Below are 27,976 nucleotides of genomic sequence, written 5' to 3'. Positions count from 1 at the left end.
CGCAGCCCTCTGCCACGCAGCGCTGCCGCTTTCTGTTGGCAGCGGGACAGGATGGCTTCTTCGGTGCTTGCCGCTATGTTTGGCTCTCCCCCAGGAGTGCCTACAACAAAAGGGAGCCCGAGACCTTGCCAGGAGCCAGGCAGACCCCCGCTGGCAGGTGGGGGCCCCGTGGCCACACAGGAAGCACCTTGCCCAGAGGCCCTGTCACCTTCCCCTCTCGGGCCCAGATGCAGACCCGCACTTCCTGTCCCAGGGACGCCGAGCCTGACCGGCGGGTGGGCGGATGCTCAACGTGCATCCCTTCTCAGGCCGCAGCTTTCTTTAGAGAAACAAAGGCTTCCTTTCTGTGAAGGCCAGACGAGACTCCCGAACCACGAGGATGGGGAAATCAGGGCGTTTATTGACGGTGGCAACATACAGACCCCACGCTTAGGTGCGCGGGCGCGGCAGGGCCCGCGCCCAGGCTGTGTGCTTCCCCTCGGGGCTCCCGGGGGCGAACTTCTCCTGCAGCTTCTTCCACGTGCCTTTATTCATCTCCTTAAACTCATCCAACGTATCTGCAAAAGGAGAAGACAACAAAAAAAAGGTGAAGTGTAAAATCATTACACAGGCTGGCGTTAAGGGCTTTCACCATACAGACATGCCTCTTTTCACAGAAAAAAGGATGTGCACAGCCCCAACTTCTGAGAAGCGAGCCAAGCAGGGTAACAGACAAATACCGCGAGTGTGGATGAGCACTGGTGTGCCGAGACCGCGCCCTGACAGCGGCCTCTGCTCACATGGTCCCCATGCAGCATCCAAGCAGGGCCCGCTCTGCCCCACCTGAGCCAGGACACAACACTGCTGTGTCAGCTTTGCAACCCGTGCACCCTGAGGCTCGTCACAAAACTCGACCTGAGCCACAGGGACTGTCTCCGTTGTACAGCTGTGGGGACTTGAGGCAGAGTGGGTAAGGGAACCTGAGCAGGCTCCACGGCAGGAAGCGGCAGAGCTGGGGTCTGAACCCAGGCACTTACGTCCACCCACACCACGGAGATGAGCGGACACGCTCGACTCCAGGAGGGCGCCGGGCCTGGGCCCCCGTCCCCACCCACCACTTCCGCACTGGGCCCCTCAAGCAATCAGGTTCCTCATCTGTGAAGTGGAGACATAAACACCTTCCTCCAAAGTTGGGAGCTGTCTTTTGTAATAATTTTACTGATTTCTGACTGTGCTGGGGCTTCGCCGCTGTGCGGCCTTGTCTCTGGTTGCCGTCGGCAGGCTTCCCACTGGGGGCTTGTCTTGTAGCAGGGCACTGGCCCTCGGGCTCACGGGCTCTGGAGCACAGGCTCAGTTGTGGCTCACGGGCTTACTTGCTCTGAGGCACGGAGCATTTTCCAAGATCAGGGATTGAACCCGTGTCTCCTGCATTGCTTCTGCATTGACAGGAGGATTCTTTACCATTGAGCTACCAGTGAAAGTGAAAAATTGCTCAGTTGGGTCCGACTCTTTGTGACCCCATATACAGTCTGTGGAATTCTCCAGGCCAGAATACTGGAGTGGGTAGCTGTTGCCTTCTCCAGGGGATCCTCTCAACCCAGGGATCAAACCCAGGTCTCCCGCATTGCAGGTGGATTCTTTACCAGCTGAGCCACCAGGGAAGCCCCAAAGGTTGTGACCTTTAAAGGAAATAATGGAGGTGATGTACTTGGCACCTGGCCCACATTCAAGAAAAGGTAGCCATCTTCACAGACGTGAAGGCAGCAGGAGCCAGTGGGGCCTTCACTTAAAAACACATCCACCCCTCCTCCCCACCCCTAAGCAACCAGGGCAGGGTTTCTGTCTTAGCACCAGCGAGGTTTAGGGCCAGGTGGCTCTTCGTTGCAGGGCAGACCTGGCACTGTGGCAGCATCTCAGCCTTGACCCACCGGACGGCAGTAGCGAACTGCCCCTTCCTGCCAAGCCTGACAACTAACATGGTCTCCAGACGCTGCCAGAGTTTCCCTGCAAGGCAAAATCACGTCCTAGTCGAGAACCACTGGTCTAAAGTCCCTCCAGGGCTAAAGTTCTACGATACCTAATTTTACTTATATTTTAAATTTAGATTTTCACATTAATTTTCATAGCCTGGATTTCCATCTCTTAATGAAACTTATGGAGAAAAAAGAATAGCTGTTCTGAACAAAAAGGTAACTTACATTATTACAATTATTGTCAGTGGACTCTCGACTAAATTAGGACCTGCACTGTGCCCCAGCCACAAGCCCAGCATCCTACCCCGACTTTTCCAGAAGTCCAGGCTGCCTCGTGGGGCACACAACGGGATGCCGTGGGCTCCCTGTCCCAACAGGCCCTGATGCTCCTTCAGAGACTCCGGGACCCCACACCAGGGCGGGCATACTCGGGAGCGACGTGGCGGCCACGTTTCGGCGTTGCCAGACCCTCAGACCCTCACTACGGACAGCACAAGGCGCTCTCCTGCCCTGCCAGAGGAGACAGTCGGTCACCTGATTCCAGAGTCACAACAAAAACATGAGGCTTGCTGTGAAAGCTCGTCATCAGCCAGTTTCCTAAGGCTGAGCTCCCCGCCGTCCCAGAACAGCTGCAGCACAGCCAGCGGGGGAGGCCTCGCGTCTCCCACTCTTGGCGTCCCTGTTTCCCCCAACCCAGCATCCCGAGGGTTAACAAAGGGCAGAGGCTGAGCCTCTAGAGCTCCTTTCTGTTCTGATTTCAAGTTCAAATTTTGCTTAAACTCTTTGGGGTCCTCACAATAACACTGTGCATCCAAGCTTGTAATTACATGGGCCTGGGGACATGGGGGTGTATTCACTTGGATATACATAAAATTGCCAATAAAGTAATTCTGCCTGGCTAAAGTATCTTTACCCCAGTTTTTCAGAGAGTACTGTAATAAAAATAGGATCAGGGTCAACACACAATGGCAGATGACACCACCAGGTTTTAATCTGTTCAGAAGCCTAAGAGTTTTCTGGAAGCCTAAATCCTCAAACCTTAGTGGCTGAAGGATACCAGAGAAATAGGAAACAGAAATTTCTCGAGTACCAGAAGGCAAATGTTTCAGGGCCATGCCCTCCCAGAAAAGGTTAGCCTATTTTTATATGCGGCGTCCTTGGCAATAAAAATAGTAATTTTCCAGAACCTGCCTGTTTCAACCCAGGCTCCCCCTGCCACCACCCGCCACGTGCCCCTCCAGTGACAATGGAGATGGGGAAGAAGGAGGGGCTGGGCAAGGCAGGGTATTTCCTTTCTTGTTAATCAGGGTCTGTCAAGGACTCCAAAACAAACCTAGTTAAACCCATATCTAACCCACAGCCCATGTCTCCATACACGTCCACTGAATGGCTTTTTGTTTTAATTAAAACCCTCATTGTTTATAAAGCCCTCTTAGGACCATAAAAATAAAATTTTCCTTCCATCCTGATTTCAACTACTTCCATTTGGCAAATACATATTCCCCTGTTCCCTGCTGCCCAGTCTTGAATTTAAAAGCTCTGAAGATAAATTTGCTTCTTTTAAATAACGCCTTTGACCTTCTCCATATTCTATGACCAAAAAACATGAGCCCTGTAGCTTCAGAATTTCCTGTGGGCTATTCCACAAGACTTTCCATCAAGCGAAGCTGTCTTATTAGATGATTCCCCGTGGCCACTCAAAAACCCATTTGCAAACCAACCAGAAACAGCGGCAGCTGCGCTTCCCATACCTGTGGACAGGATCAGCTTGTACTCTTCCAGGGACAGGCCGCTGAAGCTTGTGTCTCTGGGGCGAGGGTACTGGTCACAGGGGCAGAGAGGAAGTGGGGAGAGATTAGTTCCATGGCACACCCAGGGCCCACATCGTGGAGAGAGGCGAGCTCTCAAGGGCAGTTCACAGGCCCTGGGTGTCCAGAGGCCAGAGGGAGGGGAGCAGCGCCACCTGGAGGCCACACCAGCGCCGTCCGGAGCGGCGGCTCTGAGGCGAGCAGGCGCCTGGGCCTCTGGAGACCCAGGCCGGGTTGGGAGGGGCTGGGTCCGTGTCTCTAACCAGCCCCCGGGCAGTGCCATGCTGCTGCTCCCAGACCATACTTTGGGTCACGAGGATTTAGGAGAAATCCCCTTTTCATGCAGACTAGGCCATGTGTATTTGTGGAGTTAGCACATTTTTCAAGACTGGGGAAGAAACACAGTGGAATTTGACAGCAGACGCGTTAGGGCTGAGGAGCGGCCCAGCGTTTTCCGACAGGACTTCCGGTCACCTCAGCTTTGCCACCAGTGTGGCAGGAGGGTGGGCAAATCTGTGTGAGACCCAACAGCTGTCAGACACGCCCAGAAGCACCCCCTGGCATACAAAACGTGGCTTTTCTTAAAAATTACAAACAGCTTTCGTTTAGGTGACCTAAAAGCCTCTAACAAGTGCCTTAGTTGGCTTGGTTGAAATTACCGGTTACATTCGAAAGAAGCAAAACCACAATTCTACACAAAACATCATGTAATCGGATTTCCCTCGCCCTTACTGGCTGTCTCCTCAGAGGGCTGGGGACAGAGAAGCCTGTGGCCACTCACCTTGTGTTTGTAGTAGTTTGAATGGAGCCGTGCCAAGCTCTCGTACATCTCATCACAGGCCTCAGGCTCTGCAACCTGAAACACAAAGAACCCCGAGAGAGTGAGCAAACGGGCCCTGCCCGCACCCCGGCCTGCACCCTGTACCTTGAGGAAGGACCCCACCTAAGTCAGGCCTTCCCAGGAAGCAGGCCTGCAGCTGTGCGCTGGCTTCTCTGCCACAGGTCCTGCTGTTAGAAATCTCCCTTTTGGAATAATGATTCCACCTCAGCAACCCCCCAACCTGCCGAAAAACTCAATCGGCAAATCAACATTGTGGGGCACCCGTGATGTGTGAATCAGCAAGCCACCGAGGTGGGAGGCACTGCAGTAAAATCCAACGTGGGCAGGAGCGCAGAGTGCAGTGCGGACCGCAAGAAGGCAGAGGAGGCGAGTTCCCGCGTGGTCAGCAGGTGGCGGACGTGGGGCTAAGCAGGGTTCTGCAGAAGGCACGGGCGTTGGGGAGGGTGGAGCAGGCCTTCCCGGTGGAGCGGGCCTTCCTGGTGGAGGGGCGCTGTGCACAGGCAGGAGGCAGGGGTGGCCCATGCCTCAGAGCGGGTCACCTCAGAGCGGACCACCTCAGGGCGGGCTGCCTCAAGGCGGGCTGCCTGGCTGTGGGCCTGAGCGTGCTCGGGAACGAAAAAGAGAGCTTTGTGAGTTAAGCCTTCACAATACAGATTCTCTTATGAAAGGCCCAAAAAAAAAAAAAAATCATCTGAACTTTCATCTGTGGTGAGGAGGGAGCTGCTGAATTTGTTTTAGGATGAGACAGGTGAACTGAGGAGAACCGAGAGTGCGAGTCAGTCAGCTGCTGTGGGGAAGGGCAGGGCCCCGCTCGCAGGATGCCTTGCAGACGGAGGACGGCGGCGCCCCTGGGAATTCCAGGGAAGAAGGGAGACACACGGAGGAGACGCGGGTTTTCCCCTGGCACGCCTCTTCCTAGTTTTCCCTTCCTTCTGCCTTTGCCAGTATTTAGCTACAGCTCCTCATATTATTCTGCCAAGAATTCTGAAAGCTCCCCAGAATGAAACTTTCTCTTCAATGTTTTCTCCCAGAATTCAAATGATGGATTTTTCCAACTGAAATCCTTTCTCGAAGAAGAAAGAACATGAATAAGCCAGCAGTTAAGTGTTTTAGAAAGGCGGCTCTGCTTCTGCCTCCGTGTGCGCGTCAGGTAGTGTCCCCACTTTACAGCAGACAGAAGAGACAATCTGCCACTGAGTTCTGCTCGCGCCAGTCCCCGGTTCAGGCCACCTATCAGCGCAACGCCCAGGCAGCCACGTCAGAAGAGAAGAGCTGAGGGGCTGAGGAGGCAGCCAGTGTTCGCTGAATAGTGACCAAAGGCACTGTTTGAATGGATCGGGGTTAAAGGGCTGAAAAGAAAGAACGGATGGAAAAACAGGAGGCCGGTGGCTGAGTTCTGATTCCCCGAGGCAGTGCTTTCAGAGAAAGTCCGGCTGGAAAAGAATCTGCAGCGTGCACTTTGCGGGAAGAGCATTTTGAACGTTCTGTCTTTGGCAGGGCGTGCAACACTAAGAGCTAACCAGACGACAGATGAACAGAAGGCGCAAAAGGAAAAAGGGTAACAGCAGCCAGACTTCTAGCGACGACTATGTAGACTGTCACAAGGCAACTGGATGGATGTGTTCACTTCTAAACTGACGAGAACTCCGGTGTGCCTGGCCCAGGCTGGAGCAGGCGGCCATGGCTGTGGGCAGCAGCGGGTCAAACCACCATGTCTGGATCCCATCACTTAGGAGCTCTGGGGTATCAGGCAAATCCTCTCTCTCCTGACACTTAATTTCCTGAGAATGACGACATTCTCTCATATAACCACAGATCCATGAGCAAATTCAGGACGTTTAACACCGACACAATACTTCTATCTATCCCAGCGTCCATATTCCAACTCTGTCAACTGTCTCAGTAAAAATCCTTGTAGGAAAAAAGTACTTTAGGCCCAGGCTCGCCTCCAGCACTACCTGCCACATTTCTTTCTCTTGCAGCCAGGACACCTCAGCCTTTCTTTGTCTTTCCTGTATTGACATTTTTGAAGCATACTGGCCAAATTAACCTTTCTTTTAGAAGAAAAGATCTGAGGGTGATGTGAGGAGAAGTGAGGTAACACCTGGACTGCTCTGAATTCAGGGCCTGGGACGCTAACGAAGGTGGATTCTATTAGCAGTCAACAGTTACAGTAGACACAGGCCTTCACTGCACTACCTACCAGGCGAAAGAGAAGACTTCAGGATGAGCCCCGCGACAGCGGAGTGAGGGCGTGTGGAGGGCACCCCGACGCCACTAGCGGAGCCAGGAAGACCCACCTAGGACCCTGGCGGGGGCAGGCAGTAGTCCCCACGGGACGGCTGCTCTCCAGGCACGGGGCCGGCTCGTGCCCACGCTGAGGGGACAGCAGTAGATCAGTGCTGCTGGTGTGACTGCGGGGTGTGGCTGGAGGCGGAAGTGACTACCGAAGCTTCGCTCCGGCCCTAGTCGATCCTCCAGTCCTGACTCTGATGGCTCTCAGTGGGCCCCAAGTGCTCCACGGTCACCCCCGCGGAGATCACACACCGACCCTGTGTCTGCCAGGCGAGTGGCCGCCTGCAGCACCTGCCCCCCACCTGCAGGCCCTGTGTCCTGACCTTTCGCTCCTGCACCACTGACCACTGTCCTAACCCACCTCTCACAGTGTGACTCTGGCCAGCACCCCACCTGGCTCCCCGCCGCGCAAAGACCGCCGGTGCGCTGCGTCCTCCCCAGTCTGAGCTCCCACCAGACCCTCGCCCTCAGGGTCCTGCCAGGAGTCCCCGCCTGCCCCTCCTCTGAGTGCGATGGTGTCGGGGGCTGGAGGCCTGCTCAGCCACCTCCTCTGTACCCTGGGGGGAGGGCAGGGGGTCCCCTTGCTGCCCAGCGCTTCCCACCTCTGGAAGAGCAGGCGAGCAGAGGGGAGGGACAGAGAGAGGAAGGGGTCACCCTGCAGTGCGCTGCTCAAACAGCAAGGCGACCCTCTGGGTTCCCTCAACCTTTCAAAAGCCTTTCAGTATTAAAGAGAGAGTCTCCCAGACACTTTCCGTAATGTCTGGAGCTCACTGAATAATCTGACAATCACCTCTAAATGACCAACCACCAAAAAATGAACTTGTCACTCAATTTCCCATTTGAGGTCAGAAGGTGTCTATACAAGGCCATAAAGGTGGCTCAGTGGAGGTGATGGGAGCTGAGGTATGGCAGTTTCTGGCCAGTTATTACCGCCTAAGCAGAGATGGAACCATGGCCAATTCTGGGGTTCTAGTCACATCCAACCAAAGCTCAGCAATTACAAAATAAGTCTTATTTACTACTTAAAAGTACATCGGTAGAAACAATTCTCTAATTCCAGAAGCCTTACCACATACCTACATCCTACACTTTATTCACAGATTCCAGCACAAACACTGAATTCTGAAACAGTTTTCCCTGATGAAGTGTACTGTGCACTTTAAGAAACATTCTCATATACAAGCTTTAAATTACCTGATTTTGCATTCACACCTAATGAGATTACGGACATTTTAGGACTAATAGCAGCACTGGGTTTGAAAAAGGCAGCAAGGGATATTGTGAAAAATTCAGCTCTGCTCCCTAAATGTGAATAAAATAGATGTTCAACTGACAAAGTGTCCTTTATGGCTCTATTTTCGCTCCTTTTGCATTTCCCCTGCTCAGTCGTCAGTAAATTTCTCTTTACCATATTAAACTTTTATACATACAAATCTACATTGTTGCCGCAGGCACTGATTTCGATTTTCAAAATTGAGTTTCGGGCGGTGACAGCAGTTGGTACAGGCCCCTGTGCTCGTCGCACAAGGGCGCACAAGCACTTTTGGGAAAGGGCGCTGCAGATTGCTTTGCTAATTAAGGTAGGGCTGGATTCGGTCCAGGAGGATCTATGAGAAAAGGTTTCCATGACTTGGTAATGAACTTCTGAACTGAGTTCATTCTGTTATGGGAGTCTTTTCCCTTGAGTTCAAGTAAAAATCTCTCTTGAGCACCTACTATGTAGAGTGCTCTGCTAGGCGGCTGCCAGGGGACATAAAGACCCAGCCTCAGCTCCAGAGAAGCTGAAGATCAAGCTGAGACAAGATACACACACAATAAAAATAAAAAATGACCAGGAGAGAGTGTAACTGAGTGCCAGAGTTCCAGGAGATCAGAGGCAGAAGCTAGTGACGAGGCCTGGTTCCCGCGGCAGGAGTGGCAGGGGAGGTCTGGGTTCCACTGCAGTGACAGCTCAGAGTGATAGAGTCCGAGGCGCTCACTGTGAAGAGCAGACTTCAGAGCCGGACTCGGGAATGGGGATCGGGGGACTGGGAGGAAGAGGCTTGAAAAACCAGGGGGACAAGGATGGTCTAGGGGCTTAAGTGGCTCCAAGGCCTGGGAAGCCACCAGATGCCTAACAAGCCCTGTGTCTGTGCTTTCATCCACAGGGCACTAGGTTCTCAAAGGTTAAGAACCACTGAGGGGGCTTCTCTGGTGGCTCTTCCACCTGCCAATGCAAGAGACACAGGTTAGATCTCTGATCTGGGATGATCCCACATGCCAGAGAGCGACTGAGCCTGTTTGCCACACTGGTGAGCCTGTGCTCCACAGCCTGAGAGTCGCAACCCCTGAGCCCACACGCCATAACCCCTGAAGATCAAGCGCCACAAGTCCCAAGCCCACGCGCCACACCCCCTGAAAAGACCACGTGCAACCCACGAGCCCACGCGCCACAACCCCTGAGCCCACGCGCCACAACCCCGAGCCCACGCGCCACAACCCCCGAAAAGACCACGTGCAACCCACGAGCCCACATGCCACAACCCCCGAGCCCACGTGCCACAACCCCTGAAAATACCACGCGCAACCCCCGAGCCCACGCGCCACAACCCCCCAAGCCCAAGTGCCACAACCCCCGAGCCCATGCGCCACAAACCCTGAGCCCATGCGCCACAACCCCCAAAAAGACCACGTGCAACCCACGAGCCCACACGCCACAACCCCGAGTCCATGCGCCACAACCCCTGAAAAGACCACATGCAACCCACGAGCCCACGCGCCACAACCCACGAGCCCACGCGCCACAACCCCGAGCCCACGTGCCACAACCCCCGAGCCCATGCGCCAAACCCTGAGCCCACGCGCCACAACCCCCAAAAAGACCACGCACAACCCACGAGCCCACGCGCCACAACCCCCTGAGCCCACACGCCACACCCCCTGAAAAGACCACGTGCAACCCACGAGCCCACGCGCCACAACCCACGAGCCCACGCGCCACACCCCTGAAAAGACCACACGTAACCCCCGAGCCCACACGCCACAACCCCGAGTCCATGTGCCACAACCCCTGAAAAGACCACATGCAACCCACGAGCTCACGCGCCACAACCCACGAGCCCACGCGCCACAACCCCGAAAAGACCATGTGCAACCCACGAGCCCATGCGCCACAACCCACGAGCCCACGCGCCACAACCCCTGAAAAGACCACACGCAACCCCCGAGCCCACACACCACAACCCCCCGAGCCCACGTGCCACAACCCCCGAGCCCATGCGCCACAAACCCTGAGCCCACGTGCCACAACCCCCAAAAAGACCACGCACAACCCATGAGCCCACGCGCCACAACCCCCTGAGCCCACGCGCCACACCCCCTGAAAAGACCACGTGCAACCCACGAGCCCACGCGCCACAACCCACGAGCCCACGCGCCACAACCCCTGAAAAGACCACACGCAACCCCCGAGCCCACACGCCACAACCCCGAGTCCATGCGCCACAACCCCTGAAAAGACCACATGCAACCCACAAGCCCACGCGCCACAACCCACGAGCCCACGCGCCACAACCCCGAGCCCACGCGCCACAACCCCGAAAAGACCACGTGCAACCCACGAGCCCACATGCCACAACCCCCGAGCCCACGCGCCACAACCCCTGAAGACCACACACAACCCCCAAGCCAATGCGCCACCACCCCTGAAGACCACGTGCCACAACCCCCAACTGACACGCCACAACTCCTGAAGACCACGCACCACAACCCCTGAAGACCACACACCACAACCCCCGAGCCAATGTGCCACAACCCCCGAGCCCACACGCCACAACCCCCCGAAAAGACCACGCGCAACCCCCGAGCCCACGCGCCACAACCCCCGAGCCCACGTGCCACAACCCCCGAGCCCACGCGCCACAAACCCCGAGCCCACGCGCCACAACCCCCGAGCCCACGCGCCACAACCCCCCGAGCCCACGCGCCACAAACCCCGAGCCCACGCGCCACAAACCCCGAGCCCACGCGCCACAACCCCCGAGACCACGCGCCACAACCCCCGAGACCACGCGCCACAACCCCCCGAAAAGACCACACGCAACCCCCGAGCCCACGCGCCACAACCCCCCAAGCCCACGTGCCACAACCCCCGAGCCCATGCGCCACAAACCCCGAGCCCACGTGCCACAACCCCCAAAAAGACCACGCGCAACCCACGAGCCCACACGCCACAACCCCCTGAGCCCACGCGCCACAACCCCTGAAAAGACCACGTGCAACCCACGAGCCCACGCGCCACAACCCCCGAAAAGACCACGTGCAACCCACGAGCCCACATGCCACAACCCCCGAGCCCACGTGCCACAACCCCTGAAAAGACCACACGCAACCCCCGAGCCCACGCGCCACAACCCCGAGTCCATGCGCCACAACCCCTGAAAAGACCACATGCAACCCACGAGCCCACGCGCCACAACCCCCAAGCTGACACGCCACAACTCCTGAAGACCACGCACCACAACCCCTGAAGACCACACACCACAACCCCCGAGCCAATGTGCCACAACCCCTGAGCCCACACGCCACAACTCCCGAAGACCATGGGTCACAACCCCTGAAGACCTCATGCCACAACCCCTGAGCTAACACACCACAAATCCTGAAGACCACGCGCCACACCCCCAGCCCAGGCGCCACACCCCCAGCCCACGCGCCATACCCCCCAGCCCACGCACCACACCCCAACATGCCCTAGAGCCCATGCTCAGTGCAAAGAGAAGACACTGCAACGAGGAGGCCATGCACTGCAACTGGAGACAATCCTGAGTGTCAACAAAGACTCAGCACAGGCAAAAAAATACCCACTGGGGGCAGAGATCAAGATGGCGGAATAGAAGGATGTTGAGCTCATCTCTTCCCACAAATACATCAAAAATATCTCCATGTGGAACAAGTTCACAGAATACCCACTGAACACTGGCAGAAGAGCTCGTATAACCAAAGCTGTAAGAACAATCACCACATAACTGAATGGGATGAAAAAATAAAAATAAAAGGCATCAGGACAGGAGGAAGCTTTCATTTCAAAGCAAAAAGGTTCCCTCATCTTGGGAAGCCCCTTCACTGACTGGGAGGCCCACTGGAAGACAGGGAGCCTCAGAGGAGAGTGCAGCACCAGCCTGTGGAAGGCAGGAAGAGGGAGACAAGCAAGACAGCAGGGGCGCCCTTGCTGCACTTCCCAGCCACCCGGGACACACGCCTGCTGGCGTGGAGAATGGCTGGGGCTGGCATTGGGCCTTCAGAGGGCTTGCCTGGGCTGTGCAGAGGCAGCCCAAAGGGCCTGCAGTGTGGTCTGAGCTGCAATTGCGGGGCGGGGGGTGCACGTCAGGACAGAGCCTAGGTCTGCCATAGAAGCCACCCCTTCAACGTGGGGGTGGGGGGACGGGACGAGCTCGCCACAGCAACCTTGTTCTCAGGGTGTCCCAGTGGGCACGGCTCTGCCCCTCTGAGCTCTGGGAGTGTGCAAGTGCCAGTGGATTGCCCACACGTGGAGGCGGGGCTGAAATCTGAGCCGATTCCTGGAGGCTGAGCGACCAGCAAATTTATGCCGGCAGCAGCATCCAGGGGACACCTGAGCTGATTACTGGCGCTCCCCTAGCTGGGGCAGGTCTGGTGCCAGCAATAACAAACGCTGTGGGCACACATACAGGGAAGCGGGGCTGAAATCTGAGCTGATTACTGGTATTCCCACAGCAGAGGTGGGGCCGAGGGCAGTGCCAACAACAGTGTACTCTGAGAGCACGCAAAGCAGGTGGCAGGAAATGTCACAGAACACGTGTCCAGGGAGACAACTCCTGGGGAGGAGCACACAGCAGCTCCTTTGCCAGTGGGAGCATGCCAGTCCCACCGACCTCAAACCACAGCTTGCAACTGGATTTGGGGCTTCCACTGCAACAACTGGGAGTTAGACCCTGCCCCTAACAGGGCTGTAACAAGCACAAAGCAAAGAGGAGGCCCTGCCCAGCATCCAGGGCAGGCTGTGGTCACCACGTCAGCCACGCTGCCATCAGGGGGCATGGGCCAGCACACTGCGAGCGGGCACGGCAGGCATTCTTAACAAAAACAGCCCTCACACCAAACACATTCGACTCAAACAGGCTACACAGGGTGTTCCCATTTAAAAACAGCTGCTCATGATCATAGTAGATAACCGTTTTCCCTAGATTCAGAGTCACAGTAATGTAATAAAATAAAAAAGCAGAGGAACCTTTCTCAATGATAAGAACAAGAGAAATCCCCTAAAAGAACAAACAATGAAACACACCTCTCCAGTCTACCAGATCCTGGGTTCAAAAGAAAGGTAAAGAAACGGTGAAGGAATTAAGAAAGGCGATCAACAGAAATGCAGGTGACTGTAACAAGGAACTCACCTCAGATAAAATGGCAACCCACTCCGGTATTCCTGCCTGGAGAACCACTTGGACAGAGGAGCCTAGCAGGCTACAGTCCATGGGGTCACAAAGAATCAGACACGACTGAGCGACTAACGCACGGTGTTAGATGAGCAGGTGATACCACTCCAATGGCAGAAAGTGAAGAGGAACTAAAAAGCCTCGATGAGGGGGAAAGAGGAGAGTGAAAAAGCTGGTTTAAAACTCAACATTCAAAAACTAAGATTATGGCGTCCAGTCTTCATGGCAAACAGGTGGGGAAAAAGAAATGTTAGGGAAAGCGCCCTGGCCCAAGCTGCCCGCCCTGGCCAGGCACCACAGGTTTACGACACGAGGCCCTGGTAAGGAGCACGGAACTAATAAGCCACCACCAACAGGGAAAGTTTGGGAAAGGTCAAAAAGGGACACCCCGTGCCCAACCACCTTCCAGAATCCTTCTCGCTGGCATCCATCTTGGCTGAACAAGGTGTGCACCACCAGGAAGGACTCTGAGTCAGAATGATCGGCTAAAGACAACCCGGAAATTAATCCCATCACCATAAAACTGGAGACTGTGAGCCACATGGCAGAGCTGTTCCCCTGGGTCCCCTCACCCCACTGCTCTCCACCCGGGCACTGCTTCCCAATAAAGTCTCTTGCTTTGTCAGCTCGTGTGTCTCCTCGGACAGTTCATTTCTGAGTGTCAGACAAGAGCCCACTTGGGGCCCTGGAAGCGGTGCCCCTTCCTGCAACAGAGACAGTGGCAGATTTTATTTCCTTGGGCTCCGAAATCACTGTGGGCAGGGACTGCAGCCACAAAATTAAAAGACGCTTGCTGCTTGGAAGAGCAACTATGACAAACCTTGACAGCACATTAAAAAGCAGAGACATCACTCTGCCGACAAAGGTCCATCTAATCAAAGCCATGGTTTTTCCAGTAGTCATGTACGGATGTTAGAGTTGGACTATAAAGAAAGTTGAGTGCTGAAGAATTGAAGCTTTTGAACTGTGGTGCTGGAGAAGACTCTTGAGAGTCCTATGGACAGCAAGGAGATCAAATCAGTCAGTCCTAAAGGAGATCAACCCTGAATATTTATTGGAAGGATTTATGCTGAAACTGAAGTTGCAATACTCTGGCCACCCGATGCGAAGAGCCGACTCACTGGAAAAGACCCTGATGCTGGGAAAGATTAAAGGAAGGCGGAGAAGGGGGAAACAGAGGATGAGATGGTTGGATGGTATCACTGACTCAATGGACATGAGTTTGAGCAAGCTCTGGGAGATGGTGAAGGACAGGGAGGCCTGGCTGCTGCAGCTTACGGGGTCACAAAGAGTCAGACACGACTGAGGGACTGAACAGAAACAAACATAAAGAAGAGGCGCTCAAAATCAGAGAGCTCAACTGCCGATGAAAACTAAGCTAAAGGCAATAAACAGCCAACCAAGTAATGCAGAAGAATGAATAAGTGATCTGGAAGACTGTCAACTACAAACTGGCATTTGCCAAGAGCATTTGCTAGCGACTGAACAGCAACACGGGCCTTTGCCGCCCGCCTCTGTGGAGGCGGAACCCCGCGCTGCTGCAGCCGCTGGCCTTCCACACGCCCTGAGGGGAGTTCAGGGTGGACAGGGGGGCACTCTGTGCTCCAGGGCAACTGGTGGAGCGGGTCTCTAGACAGTAAGGTGTTTGCAGGAACTGATTTCACAATCCCAACCCTTGCATCTCTTCATATCTAGAAAAGCACTAACTCCCTTCATGGTGACATCAGCTCCTCCTGACCAGCAGAAAACCTTTTGTAAAGTAAGCACTTAATTGCACTGAACCCCCTCTTCACCAAAATCTTATATACTGACCTTCCCCACCACCTCTTTGCAGCAGTCTCTTGGAGCTCTCTGAGGCGCCATCCCCCAGCAGTCCTCATTTTGCCCCAAATGAAACACAACTGGCAACTCTCACATTGTACATCTTTTTAGTTAACAAGGCAAAATAACGGAAATCAGTTAGAATGGCAGAAAGACAAATGGAAAAAAAAAATGAAAGCAAACATATAAAGCTTATGGGATACAAAGCGTGCCAATCTATGCATAAGGATTTCAGAAGAAGAACGTTAAAGAAATTATGGCTAAAAACTTGCCAAACCTGAAGAAGGAAACATATATCGAAGTACAGGAAGAACAGAGGGTTCCAAACAAGATGAACCCAAACAGACCTACACCAAGAAGTACCATAATTAAAATGGCAAAAGTTAAAGATAAAAAGAGAACTCTTTAAGGCAGCAAGAGAAAAACAAAAAAGTTACAAGGGAACCCCCATGAGCATCAGCTGATTTCTCTGTAGAAATTCTGCAGGCCAGAGGGAGCAGCAAGATACAGTCAAAGTCCTGAAAGGCAGAAACCTGCAACCTAAGGTACTCTACCCAGCAAGATCATTATTTAAAATAGAAGGAGAGAGAATGGATCTCTCAGACAAGCAAAAACTAAAAGAATACACAATACTTAGACCTATCCTGAAAAGAGTACTGAAAGGTCTTCTCTGAATAGAAGAGAAGCAAGAACCTAGAGGAAAGGGAAAATCACAATAGAAGAAGCAAATATATGAAAGGATTGTAGATCACTTAAATAAACCAAAACATACATGAAAAAAAACAGAAAAAAAAATTTGTGAAAGCAATTATAACCACAATGAACAACAAAAGGATAAACATGAAAATGTAAAACAGGACATTAAAATCACATCATTCTTACTTGGGAGAGTAGAATAAGAAAGTGTGGATTTTTTGTTTTTAATGCGTTTGAGCTTATACGACTACTGGTCTAAAGCAAACAGGTACCATCAAACCATAAAAGGAAAAACTAAAAGAAAGGAACAAAGAAAGGAAAACGAGGTTTAGAATGGCAATAAACACATACCTATTGATAATTACCTTAAATGTCAATGGACTAAATGCTCTGATCAAAAGACAAAGAATGGCAGACTGGATAATAAAACAAGAGCCTACAACATGTTAAACACCCACTGTAGGGCAAAGGATCACCACAGACTGAAAGTGAGAGAATGGAAAAACGATTTCATGCAAACAGAAATGACAAGAAAGTGGGGATCATAGTATCCTATCAGACAAAATAGACTTTAAAACAAAGGCCATAAAGAAAGACACAGAGGGACACTATATAACGAAAAAAGGATCGATACAAGAAGAAGATACACTTACTAATATATATGAACCCAATACAGGAGCACCTAAATAAATAAAACACATTCTATCAGACATAAAGGGAGAAACTGATGGGAATACAATACTAACAAGAGATTTTAACACCCCTCTGACATCAACCAGTAATGCTGAAGAAACTGAAGTTGAACAGTTCTATAAGACCTACAAGACCTTCTAGAACTAACACCCAAAAACGATGTCCTTTTCATTATAGGGGACTGGAATGCAAAAGTAGGAAGTCAAGAGATACCTGGAGTAACAGGCAAATTTGGCCTTGGGAGTACAAAACGAAGCACGGCAAAGGCTAACAGAGTTTTGCCAAAAGAACACACTGGTCATAGTAAACCCTCACAAGAGAAGACTCTACACATGGACATCACCAGATGGTCAATACTGAAGTCAGACTGATTATATTCTTTGCAGCCAAAGATGGAGAAGCTCTATACAGTCAGCAAAAACAAGGCCAGGAGCTGACTGCAGCTCAGATCATGAACTTCTTATTGCAAAATTCAGACTTAAATTGAAGAAAGTAGGGGAAACCACTAGACCATTCAGGTATGACCTAAATCAAATCCCTTATGATTATACAGTAGAAGTGAGAAATAGATTCAATGGATTAGATCTGATAGACAGAGTGCCTGAAGAACTATGGACAGAGCTTTGTAACATTGTACAGGAGGCAGTGATCAAGACCATTCTCAAGAAAAAGAAATGCAGAAAGGCAAAATGGTTGTCTGAGGAGGATTTACAAATAGCTGAGAAAAGAAGAGAAGTGAAAGGCAAAGGAGAAAAGGAAAGATATACCCATTTGAATGCAGAGTTCCAAAGAATAGCAAGAAGAGATAAGAAAGCCTTCCTCAGTGATCAATGCAAAGAAATAGAGGAAAACAATAGAATGGGGAAGACTAGAGATCTCTTCAAGAAAATTAGAGATACCAAGGGAACATTTCATGCAAAGATGGGTACAATAAAGGACAGAAATGGTATGGATCTAACAGAAGCAGAAGATATTAAGAAGAAGTGGCAAGAATACACAGAAGAACTGCACAAAAAAGATCTTCATGACCCAGATAATCACGATGGTGTGATCATTCACCCGGAGCCAGATATCCTGGAATGTGAAGTCAAGTGGGCCTTAGGAAGCATCACTATGAACAAAGCTAGTGGAGATGATGGAATTCCAGTTCAGCTCTTTCAAATCCTAAAAGATGATGCTGTGAAAGTGCTGCATTCAATATGCCAGCAAATTTGGAAAACTCAGCAGTGGCCACAGGACTGGAAAAGATCAGTTTTCATTCCAATCCCAAAGAAAGGCAATGCCAAAGAAGGCTCAAACTACTGCACAATTGCACTCATCTCACACACTAGCAAAGTAATGCTCAAAATTCTTCAAGTCAGGCTTCAACAGTACATGAACTGTAAACTTCCAGATGTTCAAGCTGGATTTAGAAAAGGCAGAGGAACCACAGATCAAATTGCCAACATCTATTGGATCATCGAAGAGCAAGAGAGTTCCAGAAAAAATCTACTTCAGCCTTATTGGCTACACCAAAGCCTTTGACTGTGTGGATCACAACAAACTGTAGAAAATTCTTCAACAGATGGGAATACCAGACCACCTGACCTGCCTCCTGAGAAATCTGTATGCAGGTCGAGAAGCAACAGTTAGAACTGGACATGGAACAACAGACTGGTTCCAAATTGGGAAAGGAGTACATCAAGGCTGATATTGTCACCATGCTTATTTAACTTATATGCAGAGTATATTATTCGATATGCTGGGCTGGATGAAGCAGAAGCTGGAATCAAGATTGCTGGGAGAAATATCAATAACCTCAGATATGCAGATGATACCACCCTTGTGCCAGAAGGTGAAGAAGAACTAAAGAGCCTCTTGATGAAAGTGAAACACGAGAGTGAAAAAGTTGGTTTAAAACTCAACATTCAGAAAATGAAGATTATGGCATCTGGTCCCATCAATTCATGGCAAATAGGTGAGGAAATAATGGAAACAGTGAGAGACTTTATGTTTTTGGGCTCCCAAATCACTTCAGATGGTAACTGAAGCCATAAAATTAAAAGACACTTGCTCCTCAGAAGAAAAGCTATGATCAACCTAGACAGCATATTAAAAAGCAGAGACATTACTCTGCCAAAAAAGGTCCATCTAGTCAAAGCTACTGCTTTGACTATGGTTTTTCCAGTAGTCATGCATGGATGTGAGAGTTGGACTATAAAGAAAGCTGAGCACCGAAGAACTGATGCTTTTGAACTGTGGTGTTGGAGAAGACTTTGAAAGTCCCTTGGAGATCCAACCAGTCAATCCTAAAGGAAATCAACCCTGGATACTCACTGGAAGCTGAAGCTGAAGCTCCAATACTTTGGTCACCTGATGTGAAGAACTGACTCACTGGAAAAGACCCCGATGCTGGGAAGGATTGAGGGCAGGAGGAGAAGAGGACGACAGAGGATGAGATGGCTGGATGGCATCACCAACTCAATGCACATGAGTTTGAACAAGCTCCGTGAGTTGGTGATGGACAGGGAGGCCTGGCGTCCATGGAGTTGCAAAGAGTCGGACGGACACTACTGAGCAACTGAGCTAACTGACATCAACGGACAGATCTTCCAAACAGAAAATCAATAAGGCAACAGAGATCCTAAATGAGACAAGAGAACAGTCAGACTTAATTGATATTTTCAGGACAGTACATCTGAAAAATCAGAATACACATTCAAGTGCACGTGGAATATTTTTTAGGATCGATGACTTACTAGGACATAAAACAATCTCAACAAATTTAGGAGGACAGAAATTATTCCAAGCATCTTTTCTGACAATAACAGCATGAAACAAGAAATCAACCATAGAAAGAGAAACGGGAGGAAAAAAAAGATTACATGGAGACTAAACAACAGGGTACTGAACAATCAAGGGGCCAATGACAAAGTCAAAGAGGAAATTAAAACATACCTTAAGACAAACGACAATGAAAATGCAACCAGACAAAACCTATGGGACACGGCAAAAGCAATTCTTGGTGGAAAGTTCACAGCGATGAAGGCATTCCTCAAAAACCAAGAAAAATATCAAATAATCCAACACACCAGTTAAAAGAATTAGAAAAAGGAGAACAAGCAAACCGAAAGTCAGAAGAAACGAGACTGAAAACCTCTGGCTAGGCTCACCAAGAAGAAAAGAGAGGGGACCCAAACAAAGAAAATAAGAAATGAAAGAGGAGAAATAACTGACATCATAGAGATATAAGAAGCCGTGAGAGGATACCATGAACAATTATCTGCCAACAAATTGGATAATCTAGAAGAAATGGATGTTTCTAGAAACATACAGCCCACCAAAACTGCATCAAGAAACAGGTCATTTGTTTTGTTTTCTGGTTGTGCCGTGTGGCTTCTGGAATCTTAGTTTCCAGACCAGGGACTGGACCTGGGTCATGGCAGTGAAAGCTCCGAGTCCTAACCACTGGACCACCAGGGAGTTCCCAAGAGGAAATAGATAATTTGAACAGACTGATCACTAGAAGTGAAATGGAAGCTGTAATATAAAAAAAACTCCCTGCAAACAAACGTCCAGGGCCAGATGGCTTCACTAGGGAATACTACCAAACACACACAGAAGAACTTACACTGCTCCTTCTCAAATCCTTCTCCCAAGACACTGAGGAGGAGGGAACACTCCCAGAGTCATTCTATGAAGCCACCATCACCCTGATACTAAAACCAAAGACACCACCAAAAGAGACAACTACAGGCCAACATCTTTGATAAATATAGATGTAAAAATTCTCAACAGAAGACCAGCAGGACTTCTCTGGTGGTCTCGTGGTTGAGAATTTGCCTGCCAGTGCAGGGGACACAGGTTCAATCCCTGGTCTGGGATGATCCCACACGCTGCGGGACGACTAACCTTATGTGCCACGCCTACTGAAGCCGCATGCTTTAGAGTCCATGTACCGCGACGACTGAGCCCACGTGCCACAAATGTGTAAGCTCATGTGCTCTAGAGCCTGTGCTTCACAAGAACAGCCACCGCAGTGAGAAGCCCACACGCTACAACCAGAGAGCACTCCCTGCTCACCAAAACCAGAGAAAGCCCATGCACAGCAACAAAGACCCGGTGCAGCCAAAAACAAATTAACTGTTAATTAAAAAAAAAAACACTAGCAAACCAAATCCAATAACACATAAAAAGGATCGTACACCATCATCAGGTTGTATTCATCCAAAGTTAGTAAGAATGGCTCAACATACGCAAATCAGTGTGATACACCCCATAAACAAAAGACAAAAATCCCATGATCACCTCAATAGGTGCAGAAAAAGCATTTGATAAAATTCAATGTCCACTCATGATTAAAAACTCCTATCAAAGAAGGTATAGAGGGAACATATCTCAATATAATCAAAGTTTACTTATGACAAACCCACAACCAATACTCAACAGTGAAAAGCTGAAAGCGTTCCCACTAAAACCTGGAACAAGACAAGGATGCCCAGTCCCACCACTTCTATTCAACATGATATTGGAAGTCCTAGTCACAGCAATCAGACAAGAAAACTAAAAGGTATCCAAATTAGAAGGAAGAGGTAAAACTGTCACTGTATGAAGAAGATATGATCCCCTAAACAGAAAACATAAGATTCAACACAAAAACTTTTAGAGCAAATAGATGAAATTAACAAGGTAGCGCTTCCCAGGCAGCTCAGTGCTGAAGAATCCATCTGCCAATGCAGGAGCTGTGGGTTTCATCCTTGGGTTGGGAAGATCCCCTGAAGAAGGAAATGGCAACCCAGTCCATTATTTTTGCCTGGGAAATCCCATGGAAGGGTAGCCTGGCAGGCTAGTCCATGGGGTTGTAAAAGAGTCAGACATGACTCAGTGACTAAATGACAACAACAAAGCAGGACACAAGATTTAATGTACAGAAATCAACTGTGCTTCTCTACACTTGGAACGAAACATCAGAAAGTAAAAAAAAAAAAAAATCCTTTTAAAATCTCATCAGAAAAACAAAAAACATCCTAGGAATAAACCTGACCAAGGAACTGAAAGACTTACACGCTGAGAACTATAAAACACTGTTAGAGGAAACCGAAGATGATTCAAAGAAATGGAAATATATCCCATGCTCTTGCATTGGAAGAATTAAAATTGTTAAAATGGCCATATTATCCAAAACAATCTACAGATTTAATGCAATCCCCATCGAATTACTCATGATATTTTCCACAAAACTGGAATAATCCTAAAATTTATCTTTAACCATAAAAGGCCCAGAATTGCCAAAGCAATCCTGGGGAAAAAGAACAAAGCTGGAGGCATAACCCTCCCTGCCTTCAGATAATTATACCACAAAGCTACAGTAATCAAAATAGTATGGTATTGGCACAAAATCTGACATATACATCAGTAGAACAAAGTAGAGAGCCCAGAAATAAACCCATACACAGGTCAATTAATCTTCTACAAAGGAGGCAACAATACAGGATGGAGAAAAGACATTCTCTCTTTAGCAAGTGGTGTTGGGAAAGCTGCACAGCCTCCTGTAAATCAATGACGTTGGATTACTTCCCCATACCACACATAGCAAGAAACTCAAAATGGCTTAAAAAGTTAAACCTAAGACATGATACTATAAAATTCCTAGAACAGACATAGGCAAAAGAAAAAATAAATAGGACCTAATCAAACTTACAATCTTTTGCAAAGCAAAGGAAACTATAACAAAATGAAAAGACAACCTATGGACTGGGAGAAAATATGTTCAAACAATGCAACTGACAAGGGCTTAATTTTTAAAATATATAGAACAGCTCATACAACTCAACAACAAAAAAACACACAATCCAACTGAAAAATGGGCGAAAGACTAAACAGACATTTCTCCAAAGAAGTAATACAGACAGCCAACAGGCACATGAAAAGATGCTCAACATCGTTAATTATTAAGAGAAATGCAAATCAAAACTAAAATAAGGGATTACCTCACACGAGTCAGAATGGTAATCAATCAAAAAGCCTACAAACAACAAATGCCAGAGAGGGTGGAGAAAAGGGAGCCCTCCTTCACTGCTGGTGGGAAGGTAAACTGGTTCAGCCACTATGGAGAAAAGTATAGAGTTTCTAAAAAACTAAAGAGCTGCCATACGATTCAGCAATCCCACTCCCAGGCATATATCTGGAAACGACTAGAACTCTAATTAGAAAAGGTACACGCACCCCATGTTCACAGCAGCCAAGACATGGAAGCAGCCTAACTGCATCAACAGAGGAACGGATAGAGAAGATGCAGTACATACATGCAATGCGATATTATAAAAAAAGAATGAAATACTGCCATTTGCAGCATCATGGATGGACTTAGAGATTACCACCCTAAGTAAAGTCAGTCACAGAAAGACAAATATCACTTATCTGTGGAATCTAAAAAATGATACAAATGAACTTATTTACACAACAGACTCATCCACATAGAAAACAATCATATGGTTACCAAAGGGGAAGCAGGGGAGGGACAAATTAGTTTGGGATTAACAGATACACAGTACTATACCTAAAACAGATGAACAAGGACGACTACACAGCATAGGGAACCATATTCAGTATCTTGTAATAAGTCATAAGGGAAAGCAATCTGAAAAAGAACATACATACGTATAACCGAATCCCTTGGCTATATACCTGAAACAAACAGCACTGCAAATCAACTACACTTGACAAAAAGCACTGACTACATTACGGCCAGTTTAGGGGGCAGCGGGGAGAGGCCCTCGCTGGGCCGCAGCAGGTGCTGGGGTCCGGTGCCGGGGGACACAGGCAATCAGAGAAGAGTGAAAGCCTCACCAAGCTGCACTAGCCCAGGAGGCAACAGGCAGACCCTCAGATCTCTAAGGGGGCCCCGCTGACAGCGGTGGACACTCTAGATCGACAGTGGGAGCACCTTCATCTCTGAACACGCCTAGAAAACCACCATGCCTTGGTCTAAACACTACCTAAACTCCCCCCAGCTCCATCCAGAACTAGGGGAGAAAAAGAGACGGAGATATCTGCATTCCCTCAGGCCTGATTCTCTTCACAACGGCTGCTTTGCAGTGGGCTCAATATTACAACTAAAAAATAGTACAATCCGCCCTCAGGTCATGCCTCAGTCACTACAGAGGAGCCACACGGTGGGCGACGCTGGATGGCGGCCCCTGCCAGCAGACGCCACGCTGAGCCACAGACCCAGGCCTTGACTGGATGACTGAGAAAACAGGAGAGAAAACCTTTCAGTTCCCCCACTGAGGAGCTGGATGTATCTCCTACATTACTGCCAACCCCCAAAAGTTCAACTCCTTTCAAACGGGGCTGCTATTATTTCAACTTGGGTATTTAATAGAACTCCCTGGTGGGTGAGCCCCTTCCTGGGTGGCTCCTCCGAGCTGAGCCCCATTCTAGTTAAGTGGGCGCTGCCAGGAAGCCGCCTGTGCACCTAATGAACTCATTAGAAGGGCTGGCGCCTTCCCCTGTACTTAAGTCAACAATTACTGTTGTTTTGCCACCTTCTCCTGTGTTGTGATTCTTTTATTAATCTCTTGGTGCTACAGGGAACATGCACTCTCTTAAGGAAACTGGATTGAAAGGAGGCAAAATCCATAAACATTAACTTTAAAAAACTGCACAATAGAACGGAGGATGAAAGAGGTGTTAAGCAGTGTTCTCGCTTCCCACCAACCCCTCCCTCTTGGTGAGCTGAGGGTGGAGTGGACCATGAGATTCCCCAGAGGGCAAGCTGCTGGGGGATAAGTGGAGGCAGCTATTTTTGTGCTCTGGCTTCAGGTGTGAACCATTGCGGAGGGCAAGGGCTGGGGCCATGGTATTAGGCCTGGCTAGGTTTTGTGATGGAGAAGGCAATGGCACCCCACTCCAGTACTCTTGCCTGGAAAATCCCATGGATGGAGGAGCCTGGTAGGCTGCAGTCCATTGGGTCGCTAAGAGTAGGACATGACTGAGCGACTTCACTTTCGGGTCTGAAGGATTAATTTGCTTTCTAGGGGCTCTGGCTTTTCTGTGCTCCTGTTCCACCTGAGGATGGTCTTTCCCCGTGTGCATTGGGGAGGCAGGGGTTGGGCCAAAGAAAAGCAGGTGGGTAAACTGAGAGGTGTTTCATTCTTTGCCCAAACTGTCCATGGGCCAAAGAGGTTCTGAGCAGGAAACGAGGGGAAGGGAGGGCTTGAAGTTCAGGGAACAAGACTCCTTTCTAACAAGAAGAAATAACTTGGGAGGAATGGGAGCTAAGGGAAGATCAGGCACAAAGGAGACCACGCTCCCTGTCCCACCGCTTAACTCCCAGGGAACTCCAAATAGGTCACTTTTCTGATTTCATTTGTCTGCAAAGTGAGAACAGCAGTGGTGACCTCACCTCAGCCGCACTAGGATTAGACTAAATGAGCTCATGCACACAAGTGTGCCACGCACGCGTTCAGCGCTACCATTCAGATGCAGGGAGCAACAAGGCTGCGAGCAGGCCTGCCTATCCCTCCCCTCTATGGGAACATACACGCTACAGAAGAGAGCTGCCCCCTCCGGTCCTGTCTTTCCAGAGGAGAGCCTCCCACTCGGGTCCTGTTTTTCCGGCAATCGGCAAAACCAAGGGGGAGATCCACAACGATCAGCTGACTGGGTCGAATGCCTGCTCCTGGCTGCCAGTTTAATGAACCACCTTTCTCAAGGTCTTTATAAATGATTCGGGGGTGTCAGTGGGAGTGACTCAACGCTGTTCTCAATTCCAGCAAGGGACTGCTCCTTTTCAAAATTACCGCAAAGATCTACTAAGCCTGGGAGCATTCTCAGGCGACAGAAGGATGAGGGACCACGACAGAGGTCCTGAGTAATGCGCCTGCTGCCACCGTGATGCACCGGTTCACTCTACCAGGGACGCATTCATCAGCAGCTCGGGAACCATCAACCGAGCCGTGAGTCCATCTGCAGCCATGACTCAAATCTGTGTGGGCCTTCTACTCTTCAGAACCGTCTCCCTAAGTGATGACAAGGGATGACACCTCCAAAAGAGAAAGCTCAATCCTCTTTCTCTGGCTCCTCTAACAGTCAAGTAGGTGAATCTCACCTTCCCAGGCTCTAACCTCTGGCAGCTTCTCTGCTGGCTGGTTTCACCACTCGAATTTCATCAGAGTTTAGTCACGTGCCTGCCCAACCATAACCTCCCTGGTAATAAGGACCAGGTTCTGTCCCTCTTCTGCCATTCCTGCAGTTCCCCACAGAGTGAGCTCTCAAATTAATTCTCACCTCTCAGGACACAGAAATACTCCCATCTCGCTCTTCACTACTTCTCTCCATCTAGATCTGCTACATCTGCAGCTACATTCAAATGATTTTTGTCTCATGAGCCATAATCATAATTTATTTACCCATTCATTCATTTACTGAGTGTCTTTTATGTGCCAGGAACTATGCTAGACGCTCTGGGGAGAAAGATAAAAATAGCACCGTCTCTATTCTCGGGAAGCTCACACTGAAAACACACAGGGTGCAGAGCCCTAGAAAGACTATGGGATTCGCAGAGCTGGGAACAGTTATGACTCCTGCCTTCAAGATCCTTATACTCTGGGCCAGTGAAGACCACTGTAGGAAGTGTGAAGGCCCTGATTGTTGTGGGACCCTCGCCCCATTCCCGAAGCCCTGAACCAGACATCCAGTCCACGCCCACCACCCGGTCAGCACTTGGTTCCTGTGATGCCCTGGGCACGTTGTTCTTGTTCCATCAGGGAGGCTGGCTTGGCTCTGGGCTGGGCTAAGTTCAAAAAAGGCAACGTTCCTGCTTTGACAGGTTGTGGCCAAATTTCAAAAAAGTCATTTCTTCAGAATATGTGTGTACATACATATCACATCTCATGTATCTGACCTCTTGCCTGAGCCCCAGGCTCAAATATCCCACTGTCAACTTGACATTTGCACTTGGAAGTAAATTCACTTCGCATCTCAAGTTAAACACGTTGAACACCAAATTCAGGATGCTCTTCCCACACCCCACCTGCTCCTTATCTTGCTTCTTCCTCAACTCAATAAACAGCACCACCCTGCACCCAGGAGCTCAGGCTCATCGTCTTCTCTTAGGCCTCATCTATGTCTCACCTCCTCAGTAAAGCTTTATCTATCATACCTAAAATTACCCTTTTACCATGGTACTCTATCTCATACCCATCACAGCACTCATCTAGACTGTCCTAGGTATGTCTACTTGCTTACTGAGTCCTGAACTAGGACGTAAACAAATTTCAAGTGGGTGGGACCTCATCTAATTAACTGCTGTCTCCCCAGCACCTGGCAGTTCCTGGCACATAACTGGTGCTCCATAAGCACGTGCTATGTGAATGAACAAATCCCAGAGCCGCAGCACTGACCTGGAGGAGAGCAAGAACACAGGTCCACTACTCACACACAGGGGCAGAGCGTGAGGGCTCAAACGTGCCGCACGGGTTAGGGGGGCCCAGGGGGCACACCAAGACTTAGCGGGCGTCCTGCGGAGGTCCTTGGACAACAGCTCAGTCACTGAACAACACTCAGAGGTACTGGGATCGTGTCAGGGGAGCAACAAGCCTATGACTGTCATCACCTAAGGCTGGTGCCGTGGGACAACCTGGCTGCACCCTGAGTCATCGAGAGCGTTTAAAAACAGAAGCCCTAGAGATTTTGATTCAGTAAGGTCGAACGGTCCCAGGCTACAGGATTTTAAAAAGCTTCTTTATGAGCCTGCAAAGTGCAGCCGGGTGAAAGCACCCAGCAGAAGACAGGGTCCCCGCTCTCCGCGAGGCCTCGGGGCGTTAGGGGGCTCCCGAGCACGTGCGCCCGGGCAGCAAAGGCGCGCGCATGCGCAGGCCCGCCGCCGGCCCGCTCGTGGCCCCGCCCCGCCTCGTCCTCCTGTCCCGTCGCCCCGACCGCCTCCCCGCCGCAGGCGGGCCCCACAGCCTGGTCACCTGGGTGTTCTCTCCCTCCCGAAAGGCCTGCGCTATCCGCTGCCGCAGATAAGCGCCCAAGTCCCGGCCCCGTTTGGTCTCGTCCACTGGCCATTCCTCACACAGCTTAAGAAACCTCCGGTAGCGGCTGGCCGCCATGTTAGGCCCCGCTTGACTCCGCCCCTGAGGGAGGAGTCGGCGCGCACAGACGGCGCTTGCGTACTAGGCGTCGCTAGCTTCCGAAGAGGCGGGCCGGGAGGGACGAGCGAGCATGCGCCGCTGGGCGGAGCGCTTGCCACTCTGAGGGGAGGGCCGCCGCTCGCTTGCCTTTGCAAGTTAATTCAGTGTTCCTCCAGGAACTAGCCCAGGTCCCAGGAACTAGACCAGCTCCCAGGGGCAAATCAGGCGTGGAGTATTCTAGGGACAGCTTTGCTCTTCTTTTGCAAAGACTGCACAAGCTCCAGACTAAAATAACCTTCCT

At 50.3% G+C, this 27,976-nt stretch overlaps 1 protein-coding gene across 2 annotated transcripts; it reads right to left on the bottom strand.

The window, feature by feature from the left end:
- Positions 1-380: 380 nt before the first annotated feature.
- On the bottom strand, positions 381-27,709 carry LOC129646036 (ubiquinol-cytochrome-c reductase complex assembly factor 2). Of its 2 annotated transcripts, none has more exons than XM_055571687.1 (4): positions 27,517-27,709; positions 4,542-4,616; positions 3,704-3,773; positions 381-557 (listed from the first exon to the last, which is right to left on the bottom strand). In XM_055571687.1, exons 1-4 carry the CDS (start codon positions 27,652-27,654, stop codon positions 430-432), a joined length of 411 nt encoding a protein of 136 aa, XP_055427662.1. In that variant the 5' UTR covers positions 27,655-27,709; the 3' UTR covers positions 381-429. The 2 variants fall into 2 exon arrangements, with proteins under 2 accessions (XP_055427662.1, XP_055427661.1); XM_055571686.1 differs by lacking the exon at positions 27,517-27,709 and adding an exon at positions 4,950-5,138.
- Between the last annotated feature and the right edge of the window lie 267 nt (positions 27,710-27,976).

The sequence above is a fragment of the Bubalus kerabau genome, chromosome 3, assembly GCF_029407905.1.
Source record: "Bubalus kerabau isolate K-KA32 ecotype Philippines breed swamp buffalo chromosome 3, PCC_UOA_SB_1v2, whole genome shotgun sequence".
Classification (NCBI taxonomy): domain Eukaryota; kingdom Metazoa; phylum Chordata; class Mammalia; order Artiodactyla; family Bovidae; genus Bubalus; species Bubalus kerabau.
The sequence above is the reverse complement of the archived record's forward strand: the minus strand, read 5'-3'. Positions and strand labels throughout refer to the sequence as shown.